The sequence below is a fragment of the Carassius gibelio genome, chromosome B16, assembly GCF_023724105.1.
Source record: "Carassius gibelio isolate Cgi1373 ecotype wild population from Czech Republic chromosome B16, carGib1.2-hapl.c, whole genome shotgun sequence".
NCBI lineage: Eukaryota > Metazoa > Chordata > Actinopteri > Cypriniformes > Cyprinidae > Carassius > Carassius gibelio.
In genome coordinates, this window is record NC_068411.1 from 16,341,332 (window position 1) to 16,353,969 (window position 12,638).

General features: G+C 36.3%; 2 protein-coding genes across 6 annotated transcripts in view; one reads left to right on the plus strand and one right to left on the minus strand.

The window, feature by feature from the left end:
* The first annotated feature begins 1,287 nt into the window (after window positions 1-1,287).
* LOC127974665 (flotillin-1) lies at window positions 1,288-8,930 on the plus strand. The gene is made up of 13 exons (XM_052578105.1): window positions 1,288-1,431; window positions 2,154-2,208; window positions 3,692-3,767; window positions 4,634-4,724; window positions 4,808-4,951; window positions 5,065-5,184; window positions 5,878-5,973; window positions 6,072-6,224; window positions 6,324-6,505; window positions 6,633-6,678; window positions 6,756-6,893; window positions 6,971-7,135; window positions 7,774-8,930. The coding sequence occupies exons 2-13, from the start codon at window positions 2,166-2,168 to the stop codon at window positions 7,795-7,797; spliced, it is 1,278 nt and encodes a 425-aa protein (XP_052434065.1). The 5' UTR covers window positions 1,288-1,431; window positions 2,154-2,165; the 3' UTR covers window positions 7,798-8,930.
* A 122-nt stretch (window positions 8,931-9,052) lies between these two features.
* Window positions 9,053-12,638, minus strand: part of ddr1 (discoidin domain receptor tyrosine kinase 1) — a 31,954-nt gene continuing 28,368 nt past the window's right edge. For all 5 annotated transcript variants that reach the window (XM_052578103.1, XM_052578101.1, XM_052578102.1 and 2 more), the window contains 2 exons: window positions 11,784-11,933; window positions 9,053-11,705 (listed from right to left, as the gene is read on the minus strand). In XM_052578103.1, the coding sequence (XP_052434063.1) occupies window positions 11,565-11,705; window positions 11,784-11,933 (291 nt within the window). In that variant the 3' untranslated portion in view covers window positions 9,053-11,564. The remainder of the gene's footprint in view (window positions 11,706-11,783; window positions 11,934-12,638) is intronic.

A 12,638-nucleotide genomic window follows, 5' to 3' on the forward strand; every position in this document is an offset into this window, starting at 1 on the left:
AATCATTTGGAGAAGCCGGACAAAGGCTTTATATTCCTGGACTGTCTCCAGAACGAGGCTGGAGTAGTGGTGGGCGGGGCACTACTGGATGTTGAGGCGGGGATTGGAGCGCAGACCGGAAGTATATAGGGAGTGCCAACAAGGATTGTAGAAAAAAAATGAGAAAAGTCTGCTGGTTGTGTCTTTCTAAGATTTTCTAGTCACACTTTTAAAGCAAATCTCTTTACTGACCAATGCTTTTACTTCCGTTTGATTTGTATCTTTACTAGACAAAATGTGCCATTGAACAATTGCTTTTCTATGAAAATACGGTAAAACATTTAGCTTCATTTACATTTCAATCTAGTAATTTAACAGAAGCCTTTATCCAAGCGGCTTACAAATGAGGACAATAGAAGCAATACGCTTATGATAGTCAAAATTATTGTGTATAAATATGTTGTGCATTATTGTTTAGCTTTTTGTTTGATATTAATTAATAAAGTTGAACCACTATTTTCTTTATGGATACAAATGGGGACAATGATTAATATACATTGACTAGTATACAGCATAACAGAAGGGAATTGTCTTAAGCTCGCTGCACTGACAAAACAATATGAGCTGATAAAAGAACAGAGACAGTGAAAGAGAGACTGCAGACTTCATTAAGTAACTAAAATATATAAGAAAAATAACCTGTTATGTGGTAAACATATGTTCCTTCCTTAGTAGCCCACTATGGACTTCTCTCATTTACAAATTAATAATAATTTTCTCGTTTTATGTCGTAAATAGAGATTCATTTTCTACCCACTAGTTTGCAAAACATAATAAGAAAAATCATCCGATCAGACATAATGATCAATCATTATGATCAATCATTGTCAACAAGACGAAATGATGAGATACTAAGTCAAAACTTATTAAACTTATGTGAAAATTATTAAATATAAAGTCATAGCTACGACATACTTATGACACATAAAAAAATCGACTTTAGATAAGTATTACTTTCTATTATAGTAGCTATGCCATAATATTTACATAATTATGATTTAGAATCTCATAATTACGATATGACTTTCTAAGTCACACACATTTAAGCATGATTTTGGAAGGATGAATTGGACCAGAGACAGTTGGACGTATTTGTTTAGATGTCTAAGAGCAAACTAATGGAAGTCTCTTATTCCTGAGTTTACAGCAAAGATCATTCTTCCTACTACTATGACCTTCGTAAAACCTACCTAGGCTGCATTTTGCGTATCTCGAGGTGTAGTGACCGGGAGCTCACTAGTTTTGAGACACCGCCTGAGAGTGTTGTGAATGGGCGTGGCCGAGTTCGTGTGCCCTGATTACGACGAGCATTCTTGCGAGCTTTTGCCGTTGACACAAAGTGAGATAATCTGAGCCGTATTTACTTCGTTTTTAACGAAACATCAGCTATCGGTAAGAACATATGGGCTTATTCTAAATAACACCAAGTTTCTAAAATTGTAATTCTCAACACCAAAGTAAACTTTAGTCGCTTTAAAAACAGCATAGCCGCTGCTAAGTAGCAGCTAAGCATTTCCTGTTCTGTCGCAAGCTACATTACCGTTCGTGCCTCTAAACACGGATTGTAAGTTACTATCTCACGGTTTGTTATTGCTTGTGTTTTCAGTCCTGTTTTATCGCGAGAGACAATTTTATTTATCGTCGAGGGTTATTGTTCATTATGTCATAAGATGCATGTTGGATTTTATCGTTTAGCGTTTACAGTAACTTTAAATATTAGTTTTTTAATATTTAGATTCAGTACTTTATAATTGTGTCGCTTATATGGGAATAGTTTTATATAAAGATTTGTAACTTTTTTTTTTATTTCAATGCGTATTGTTTAATATTTTATATTTTTGAAGTTTTACATATTCGATATAAACTAATCTACTGCGTAGCATGATCTCTTCTACCGTAAAGTGATTTTTAATAGTTTTCGATTGGTGAATAGGTCCTTGATTTGAAAGTAAACAAATCTGTAGTTGATTTAAAGAACATACTGACATGAATTAGAACATATTTCACTGAACTCTTTAGTGCAGTCTGTGTTTATTCAGATGTCGTATCTAAAATATTCCAAACATGGGTTGATCCAGTGACTGATGCCTTATACTGCTGCTTTCTTTCTTCAGATCTAATTCGTGATGTTTTACACCTGTGGTCCCAATGAGGCGATGGTGGTCTCAGGTATGCTGCATCTGTTGGACTTTATTACAGAGCTATGTCAGTTATTCATATAAATACACACTTAAAACTCCTCTTTCGGGTTAGATATGATAAGAGAGAATTTCAGATTAAAGCAGCTGTTGATTGAACCAGATAGCTTGTATGAGACTTTTACAAGAAACTGTGAAGTTCTGTAATGATCATACAGAGCATTGCTATTGTGCTACATTCTTTTCTTATACAATGTCCAATGCAGAACTGGTTTCAGCTATTCATGTGACTTTCATTCACGGGTCAAAACAGACACAAAGTTCATTGTAATGGTTGTGATTTTTCTGTGTAGATAAATGTCAGTGGTTACACATTAAGATTACTTTAATGCTCAGGGGAAAAAAACCCCAGATGGCTCACATTTACTACAAGAAGGTTAATGCAGTCAAACCACACTGTACAGAGGGGCAGAAATAAGTCAATAGCTCCATTATGTCTCTGTCGCCCTCCTTCTCTCTGAAATCAGTCGACAGACACGCGATGGCAGGAAGTGTGTTAACCAGTGTCTTTACTAATGTTGGAAATCCTGCACGGGATTGACCACGCTTTTTAAATGGAGAAACATTTTGTGCTGTAATTTCTGAAATGTGTGTGGGTGGATTTGTGTGGATTTCCAGCAATGTAATGTTATCATGACACAGGTTCCTCTGCTGTTAAAACTAGAAGTGTGGACTGATAGTAGAAGTGATCATTTGTACAGTGGTTGCCAGTTATTTTAATAGGAATTGTCCTTTTTTATGTTATAAAATTAGTAAAAGTAAAAAGTCTACTGTGATGACGCAGCTGAATTTTTTAATTTTCACGTCAGTCTTCTGTCACAATCCTAAAATGCTGATGTGCTACTTACTATTTTTGTGCTACTCATTCTTTTTGTATTATTGCTGATTAAATGTATTTTAATTTATTTAAATATATTATAATTTATTTTTAAAAGATCCTACAGACTCAACCTTTTATTTAATAAATATAAAACAAATAAAATAAATATTAAACAAAAATATAGTTTCATGACCAGTGATAAATATTAAGTATATTGTTAATCTGTATATTTCTACTGGTAGATATTGGTTATTTAATCATGCGTCCCCCTATATTACCTTCAGGCGATGATCGCATAATTTTTAATAACACTTTAATTAATTATAATGATTAAATTTTCTAATAATTTATTTAGACAAAATAGTATTAAACTGTATTATTGACCATTTATCATTTACCAGCCATAACGTAAAAATAATGATAGATTTTATCCTAATTTAGCTGTCTCTGTCAGAATTGTAATATAAGAGTGTCTGTATTATTGTTACAGTAAATTAAATTACTGATGCATAAAGATTCTTCATTTTGGATCTAGCTCCAACCCCTACCCAGTGAATTTCCACTAAGTATGTTTTCAATCAAGTCTTGACACTTTATACCAGCAGACAGAATCTCTTTATGTTGTCTCTTTCAGGATGTGGCCGCTCTCCTCCTCTATTGATTGCTGGTGGAAGAGTGTTTGTTTTTCCCTGCGTTCAGCAAATCCAGCGGTACGTATAGAATTACAACAGAAGACGGATTATTAGAACATGTTAGTGCAAGAACACACGTGCATAGAAACCATTCTGTTTAATCAGATGCTGCAGTGCGAGTCACTAATGTAATTCCAGTAAAGACCGGGAGTCTCAGCCCTCATGAATGATGGGAATAAGAACAAGAGGTGGCCTCTGTGAGCAATAGAAACTCCACTTGTGTTTACATTCCTCTTCACAAATATTAATGCATCACTTAGTCCTCAAAGAATACTTTCTTCACTGCGGATCACTGTAGTAGTTTGTAGATTACTGCGGATGTATTTGCCTTAGCTCCACAAAGTCTGCTGATGATTTGATTACTGTACATCAGCAGACACATCTGTGAGGTCATGTCAGCCATCCATGTGCAGAACTAGGTGTGGGTGTGGCTTAATTTGTGGGCGTGGCTATCTAATTTGCCCAGATGCCCACATAATGGGGGACAATAGATATGTTTGGTTATGGAGGCTTGTTTTAAGGGTAATTCCAAGAAAAAGTCAAAAAAATGTTGTTCACTCAGTTCTGAGAAAGAAAAGTCGGGATTATGAGAAATAAAAATAAAACAAATCTTTTTTTGTTTTTTATTTTGTGGCAGAGAATTCTGAGAATTCACAGCAAAAAGTAGGAATTGCCAGGACAAAAAAAAAATTTAACTAAAAGATAAAAAGTCAAAATCTTTTTTTTTTTTTTTTTTTTTTTATCCGTGTTGGAAACAGGCTTCCATATTCGTGAAACCTGTTTGGGTGATCACATTTTTTGCATATATATATATATATAAAAAAAAAAAAAAAAAAAAAAAAGCTTTATGACTACTTTCCCTCTCGTTTTTTGTTTGCTCCCAGGATCTCTCTCAATACTCTGACTCTGAATGTGAAGAGTGACAAGGTCTACACCAGACATGGAGTACCGATCTCAGTGACAGGCATTGCCCAGGTTAGAGAGAGACACATTTTACACTCATCTGTAGAACATAACATAGTACATTCTGTAAGCGCCGCTGCTCATGTGTTCTGCAGGTGAAGATCCAGGGTCAGAATAAAGAAATGCTGGCCGCAGCCTGTCAGATGTTCATGGGGAAGTCCGAGGGTGAGATTGCTAATATTGCCCTAGAGACCCTTGAGGGACATCAGAGAGCCATCATCGCCCACCTGACTGTGGAGGTACTGCTGTTTCAAAGAGATGAAAGAAGCAAGCTTTTACAAGGGTTTTAGTGCTGTTAGTTGATTATTTGTTATTTATTCTCTATACAATCTCTCTCTCTTTCTCTCTGTAGGAGATCTATCAGGACCGTAAAAAGTTCTCTGATCAGGTCTTTAAGGTGGCTTCCTCTGACCTGGTCAACATGGGGATCGGTGTGGTCAGCTACACGCTCAAAGATGTGCACGATGATCAGGTGACTTTAGTCACGCGCCACACACACTAACATACACTACCATTCAAATGCTTGCAGTCATTGTGAGTGTTTTTGGTTTGTTTTTGAAAGAAGGCTTTCATGGTCGTTTGACAACAGAATAATAAAACAATAGTATTGTGAAGTTTTATTACAATTTAAAGAACTGTTTTAATTTAAATATTTTAATATTTTAATGTAATTTATATGTGTGAAGGCAATGCTGAATTATCGGCCGCTCTGAAGCTCCAGTCTAGTAATGCATAGACCGTTTGAACTCACAGCTTTTATCTGAAATAGATCTTTTGTAACATTATAAGCATCTTTTATGTCACTTTTTATGTGTTTAATGAGTCCTTTCTAAATGAATATACTAAAAAATAAATTCATGACCTCAAACTTTTTAAAAGGTAGCATATCCACCTTTATCTTCAACGTGGAAGTAAGACCATAGGTGAGACTTCCTCTTCATAAGCTGCTATAGGGAAATAACAAGAAGTATAACAACGGTAAAACTGTTTGAACTACACACCAGTGTGTTCATATTTGAGATAATACATTAAAATAACGTGGTATTCATACAAAGCAGCAAAAAAAAATTGGTACAGCTAAAAATAGAAAAAAAAACAGAAGAAAAAGGTGGATAATCGTAATAAAATGTGTATATGTATATCACTCACCCGGACTTCCTTTCAGAATTATCTAAGCTCGCTGGGTAAAGCTCGAACTGCTCAGGTGCAAAGAGACGCTCGTATCGGTGAAGCTCAGTTCAAGAGGGATGCCGTCATCAAGGTGAAGTTTGACACATTTCTGTCATTTTGGTTGTATGAACATTGGTGTGCTGGATAAAACTATGGTAAAACTGTAACTGTCCTTGTTTGTGTATGTAGGAGGCTCATGCCATGCAGGAGAAGATCTCTGCTCAGTATAAGAATGAGATTGAGATGGCTAAAGCCCAGAGAGACTATGAGCTGAAGAAAGCCGCCTATGATATTGAGGTCAACACCAAGAAGGCGGAGTCTGAAATGGCCTATCAGCTTCAGGTAGCTAATGATATTTAACTTGGTTTTCAGCTGGTAGTATGAGGGTTGCCCGTTTCACTGCAAATGTCTGACATATTTACTCACCGTCATCTGTATTAGGTGGCCAAGACAAAGCAGTGTATCGAGGAGGAGAAGATGCAGGTCCAGGTTGTGGAGCGTACGCAGCAGATCACTCTACAGGAGCAGGAGATCACCCGCAGGGAAAAGGAACTGGAGGCCAAAGTCTGGAAACCAGCCGAGGCCGAGAGATACCGCATCGAGAAGATCGCCGAGGCAGAAAAGTGAGAACTGAGGGTCCAGAAGTTTTGCCGTTTTGTCTGATTTAACACACATCTGTGCTTTAGTGGAAGCAAATCAGAAGGACAGAACTTGGTATGATAAGCCGTTTAATGTTCTTTCATCTAACAGGCAGAAGCTGATAATGGAGGCCGAAGCTGAGGCAGAGGCCATCAGAGTGAGTTCATGAAGCTCTCCACACACTTTTCACATTAGATCCCACTCAGCATTCATCTGTTCCTGCCTCTCTTTCAGATGAGGGGAGAAGCGGAGGCCTTTGCGATGGAGGCAAAGGGTCGGGCTGAAGCCGAGCAGATGGCCAAAAAAGCAGAGGCTTTTAAGCAGTACAAAGAGGGAGCCATGGTGGACATGCTGCTGGAGAAACTCCCACTGGTCAGTGAATCTAAACTTCTGCAAGTCAATAAATAAGTTCAATGAAGATTACTCAATAATGGCCTCCACTCTTCTAGATAGCAGAAGAGATCAGCAAGCCACTCTGTTCAGCCCAGAAGGTGACCATGGTGTCCAGCGGTGGGTCAGAAGTGGGCGCAGCTAAACTGACAGGAGAAGTTCTGGACATCATGAGCCGCCTGCCGAGCGCAGTGGAGAAACTGACTGGAGTCAACATCTCACAGGTGAGCCACGCTCACACTTCAGTGCTGGTATCAGGCTGGAGATCACATGAGCTGCGACGTCTGCATTCCCGTGACTAGTTTCCTCAGTTTGTTCTTGTTGCATCATCATTTGTCTCTTTCACAAGTCACCACCTGTCACCAAAAAGGAACTAAGAAAAATATTGGTCACACATCATTTAAGGTCCAATTCTCAATATTAATAAACCAATAGCTATGACTTTTGTCTCAATAAACTAATCATTTGCTACTTATTAGTAGTAAGGCAGTTGCTAAGTTTAGATATTTGGTAGTATGCTCATGCAGAATATGTGCTTTATAAGTACAAATAAACAGCCAATATCTTAATAATGGCATGCTAATATACACACACACAGACAAACAGACACACACACACTAGTCTAGTTTAAAATAATAAAGGCATCTTAAAACTTAATGGCCAAATGAAAAGCACATTTAAATCCTTGTGACTTTTATTGTTGCCAAATTGTAATTGGCAAAATCTTCATAAATGAAGTTTCATGATTTATGCCCCTTAAGATTACATTTGAATACTTTAGAGATTGCGTAAAAATGGTTTTAGAGAAACACCTGTTTCTGCTCCAGCCACACTAAATGTTAACTTCTCTTTTCTTGGCCAGGCTCTTGCATCCCGCATGGGCTAATGGAGTTCATGAAGAAGGAATCCGCTCTGATCGTGGATCTCAGCTCTTCCTGTCTTTGTGCATGCTCGTGTTTGTACTGAGCCTGGAACATTGAGGTCCTTTTTGTTTTTGTAATCCACCATTTGTAATATTCAGTTTTAATATGCTTTGTGAATTATTGCATCACATTATATGATACATTTGTAAGTTAGGTGAACTACATTATCTGCTCTAGAGCCTCTGTTGAAGGTGAATATTCAGGGAAGCAGGGCTGCTCTTTCTTTCTTTCTTTCTTTCTTTATTGAATAGTTTCTGTATTTCTCTCTGTCAGAGCCACACGCCTGTTGAGTCTGGTTCAGTTTCTTTCAAAACAAATTGCATTCAAGTCAAATCCGTGTAAATTCACCTGAGGTGCCTTGCTGAAGCCATAGTCCACATGCATGATGCCTTACCTCTGCAGACACTGAAATGTGATGATTATTCTTGCCATTTTAAGGTTTTATCATTTAATGGTCTGTTAAGAGTGGCACTAGAGTTTGCAGACACATATTGAATATTTTTTGTTACTGTCTGTGTGCTCAGTAGAGTGATTTATACAGCAAGTTGAAAAGTATGAGTAGTTGGAAAGTGGGTCAAGAAAAGAAACCCTTTGATTTTTTGAAGCTGATGAACAAACAGGAAAAAAGAAGAAGAGGAAACTGGTTTTCAACAAAGGCTGTAAACATGTCTCTGTGGCCACACAAACTCCAGTGAAGGCTGTTAGTGGTTTCATTTCTCATATCGGCTTACTGTTTTAGTTTAACCATGCTGCTGTGTACTTCACACTAAAATCAACTTAACATTACCAAAAGTAAACCTATGCATCTCCAGTTTGTGCCTCAAAGCTTTTTTTTTTTTTTTGACTTCCTCATTAAATCAACCTGCCCTGATTTTGTTTCAGCAACAGGTACTGTGATCTGTCATGTAAAACTTCCTGGCCTTAATGACTATGTTCATTCAGAATATCCAATTTGTTTGTCAGTTTTTCCATTACTGTTTGTTCAGTGGTGATGTAAACTGAAGATTTACATAACCAGGCTGAGATTTATACATATTAACTATGTACTGTTTATTATAAACAACAATAAACTATTAGTGTGCGCTGTACTTTATAACTTTTCCATTTATGGCTCGGTGTGTGTTTTTAATGCTGTTGAGTATGAATGTGACAATGACATGCTATTTCAAACGAACAAATGGTGATTGAGAGTGAATGAAAACAAGCGGCCGGTTTCACTTTATTTGAAAAGGTTACTTTATTAAAACACCTACAAAAATAGACAACACAAGCAGCGAGTCTACAACAGAGACAGACAGACCCGATTAATAACAGATAGCAATATTAATGAAGAAAATTATGTCCCATGAAGTATTTACATTTTTCATTATTTATGAAACACGAATAGCTGAGGACAGAACATGCCCAAAACTATATTTATAAAAATACAATAACGGTTCAGGGCCTCAGTGTACCAAAAAAGGTTAAAGGTCATTCAATAAGCATAATCAGCATGGTTATATAACCATTTGGGAATCACATTTTTCTGTGTATTTTACAGTATACATGTTGCTCTCCACCCCTACACACACAGTCTTACTCTTAAATGAGGAAGAGGTGGCGTCACCACACCAGGTTCAAGTTAAATCTACAGTCGTCGCTTTAAGAGAGTTTCCTGCAAATGTCCTACAGGTTTACATAGTAAATTCAGGACAGATGCTTTGCTTATTTTTCTGTTCATCCAGTTCATTTCTCATTATATAGACACTTGACTTTGTCAAATTTATTAGTATAAATGTACGTCTGTGGCCATTCTGCTTGTTTTTTTTCCCTCTCTTTCTCTCTCTAAATTCTTGCAGGTCCGGGCTCATATTCAGATTTTGTTAATAGTGCATTGATAGCCAATTCCACACATTCCATCCAAAAGCCTCTTTAAATTCCACACAAAATAAACTGATGCACAGAAATTTGATGTGCATTCAGCTTACTCAAGTCAGTGCACACACTGGCAGTTCATTTCAAAAACCATATGCAATCATTTTCAGAGTCATCAAATAAATCACATTCACACAACACCCATTCACTCCAAGAACAATAACTATATTGGTGTCCAATATTTTCAAATTAATCATAAGCATGTTATGCAGACATTCTGCCACTTTAAAATCAGGTGGATTCTGATTGGCTGTCAATCAGCTGGGGATTTTTTTTTTTTTAAAGTGATTCCAATGACATTGTTCCTTTTTGCATCCTTAGTGAGAATGGGCCTTAAATAACAATTTCATTGGAATTACTTTAAAATTATGTTGTTGTTGTTTTTCTAGCCAATAGCTTTTATTGAGTATTTAATGTGGACGACAATACAACTGCAGCAAGTGCTTATAATAAACAAACATTATCGTCTATTGGTGTGAATGCTATATAATTATTATTATGGTCATTGGTCGTTTTTGGTCTGAACAGGCCTTTTTAGTCAATGAAGGATGGAGTGAATAAATGTTGAGAGAACTGAGGAAAGGCGCGCTCAAACCTGTTTGTTACAAGCACAGGCTGCAACTTTAAATGCTTAACCCCTTAAAGTAAGATTTTGACTGGCTTTCAATGTCATCAGTTGGAAAAAAATAACTCATTCTGAAAGCAATTCCCAGCATATTGTTTCTCTGTTGAGTGTGTTTCCTTGTTCTTACAGAATTATAACGATTATTAAAACTTTATAATTGTAGTTTTTGTCCATGTTGTGAACAGACCTTAAGGGACCATTTATGTGCAGACATACAGGGGTGGAGTCACAAAAATCCATTTTCTATTTCGGCTGAATTTGACAATATCATGTGTTTCACATATCAGCTATTGATGAATGTAATTATTTACATATCGTAAATAATTTCATGATGAATTACCCTCCACCACAGAAAAGACATGAAAAACTGGCTGATTCTCAATCCTCAGATTGTCTACATGACTACGAATGCTAGCAAAGTTAGACTCAATTTACTGCTAAAAATGTTATTCACTATTTTCCCTTATTATGCAAGTAGAAAAAACTATTTCTGTATTTCTGCTATTGTGTGTTTAATATGCATAACTGTCAAATGTTTCCCTAAACGGACAGTTTGTAGAGCTGTGTGCTTTTGTGCTGCTATGAAACCCTCCACCAGTTCAGATGATTATGTTTCGAGATCTATTCAGTGTTCAGGGAATGAAGAGAGAGCTTTGATAAAGGTTAGAGAACCCGGATTTAAGGTTCAGATGCCAAGCAACATTTTATCCCCAAATCAATCCCACATTATTCCCATCAGACCATCGTCACATTATTGGACCTCACAGAACACAAAAAACTTTAGTTTTACAGCAGGAAACATTTACAGAGAGGTTTCATTTTTAAAGTTCACACAGAAAATATAAGAGGCAGAATTATGTTTCAGGAAAAAAAAGGAACCATATTTGTGGTGCATTCTGGGAGATTTGTGTCTCTGTGAAACTAAATACTGTGGAATAGTGATTGATAGAGGGAAAACGGCGAGGCTAAAACGATTTGGGGATGAAATGTTGCTTGAGGAGTTCAGGATTTCAGGATAAGGGGTGAGAAGCGGGTCATTTGTGGGGCACCGAACCTGCGGCTTTTATTTGCCCCAACGCACCCATCAAAAAAATGCACTAATTTACATAAGAGTGCTTGAAAACACACCACCAGTCTGTGGTCCATACACACTTTCTTATATTCAACTGCTTTTCATCTCTCTGTCACTTTCTAAACCATGTTCATGGCGTCTTCGGTGAGGAAGGAGTGAATGTACGCAAAGGAAGGCCGTAGTTTACAGTCTCTGTTCCAGCAGCTAAGCATCAGCTCATACAGACCCTGTGGGCACACAGCCGGGCGAGACAGGTACACCTGATCAACAGAGAGAGAGAGGGAGTGAGACTGTGTCTGTGTTTCTCTTATGAGGTTTAATAAGTGTCAGCAACATACCTGTCTGCCCTGGTCTCTGAAAAACTCCCCTGCGTTGTCAATGACCTGTTCATCGGTCATGTGACTGTACGGCTGCTCCTGACACACACTCAGCATCTCCCATAGTGTCACGCCGAATGCCCACACGTCACTCGCCGTAGTGAACTTCCCCTACACACACACACACACACACGCATGCAGAACACCAGTTTTATGTACATTGTGAGTTATTAAATCTGTATATGCATATGGCATGTTGTTTATTTGACTTTATTATATTCAGTGGGGTTCAAAAAGAAAGAAACATGATAAAATTATATTAACGATTTGTGACACTATGCATGTGAGATCCTTTCTTCAGATAGAAATGTTTCAAAGATTTTTTATAATAAATGTAAATGCTACTAAATATAAAATACGTAATTAAGTTTCAATTATACTTATGCAGAAAAAAAATTAAGCATTTTTACTAGGTGATTGTAAACATTTGGGACCCATTACGTATATATTGTATTTGTAATTATTAATAAATAAAAAAATTTTTTTTTAAATATGTTGTAATATATTTATTTACTAAAAGGTGATAAATATTATGTCTGTAAATAAACATTAATGAATAAATATAAATTAACTTATTAAATTTGCTTCCCCATTTTAACCATAATAAAGACATATTCACTAGTTTTTTTTATTTTTATAAAATTAGTAAAATAATATTATATATATATATATATATATATATATATATATATATATTATAAGTTATAATAAACAAGAATAAATTATATACATAATTATACTAACGCATAAAAATAAAACTATATACATATTTATTTTTCATTGATAAATAAAAAAGTAATTCAAAGTTAAATTATA

What these genes read in the sequence shown, in the direction of transcription:
- LOC127974665 (XM_052578105.1), top strand. Translation starts at nt 2,166, where the DNA reads ATGTTTTACACCTGTGGTCCCAATGAGGCGATGGTGGTCTCAG. An exon ending in TGCGTTCAGCAAATCCAGCG is followed by an intron (nt 3,768 to 4,633) that starts GTACGTATAGAA and finishes GTTTGCTCCCAG; the next exon opens with GATCTCTCTCAATACTCTGA. An exon ending in AAGATGTGCACGATGATCAG is followed by an intron (nt 5,185 to 5,877) that starts GTGACTTTAGTC and finishes ACTTCCTTTCAG; the next exon opens with AATTATCTAAGCTCGCTGGG.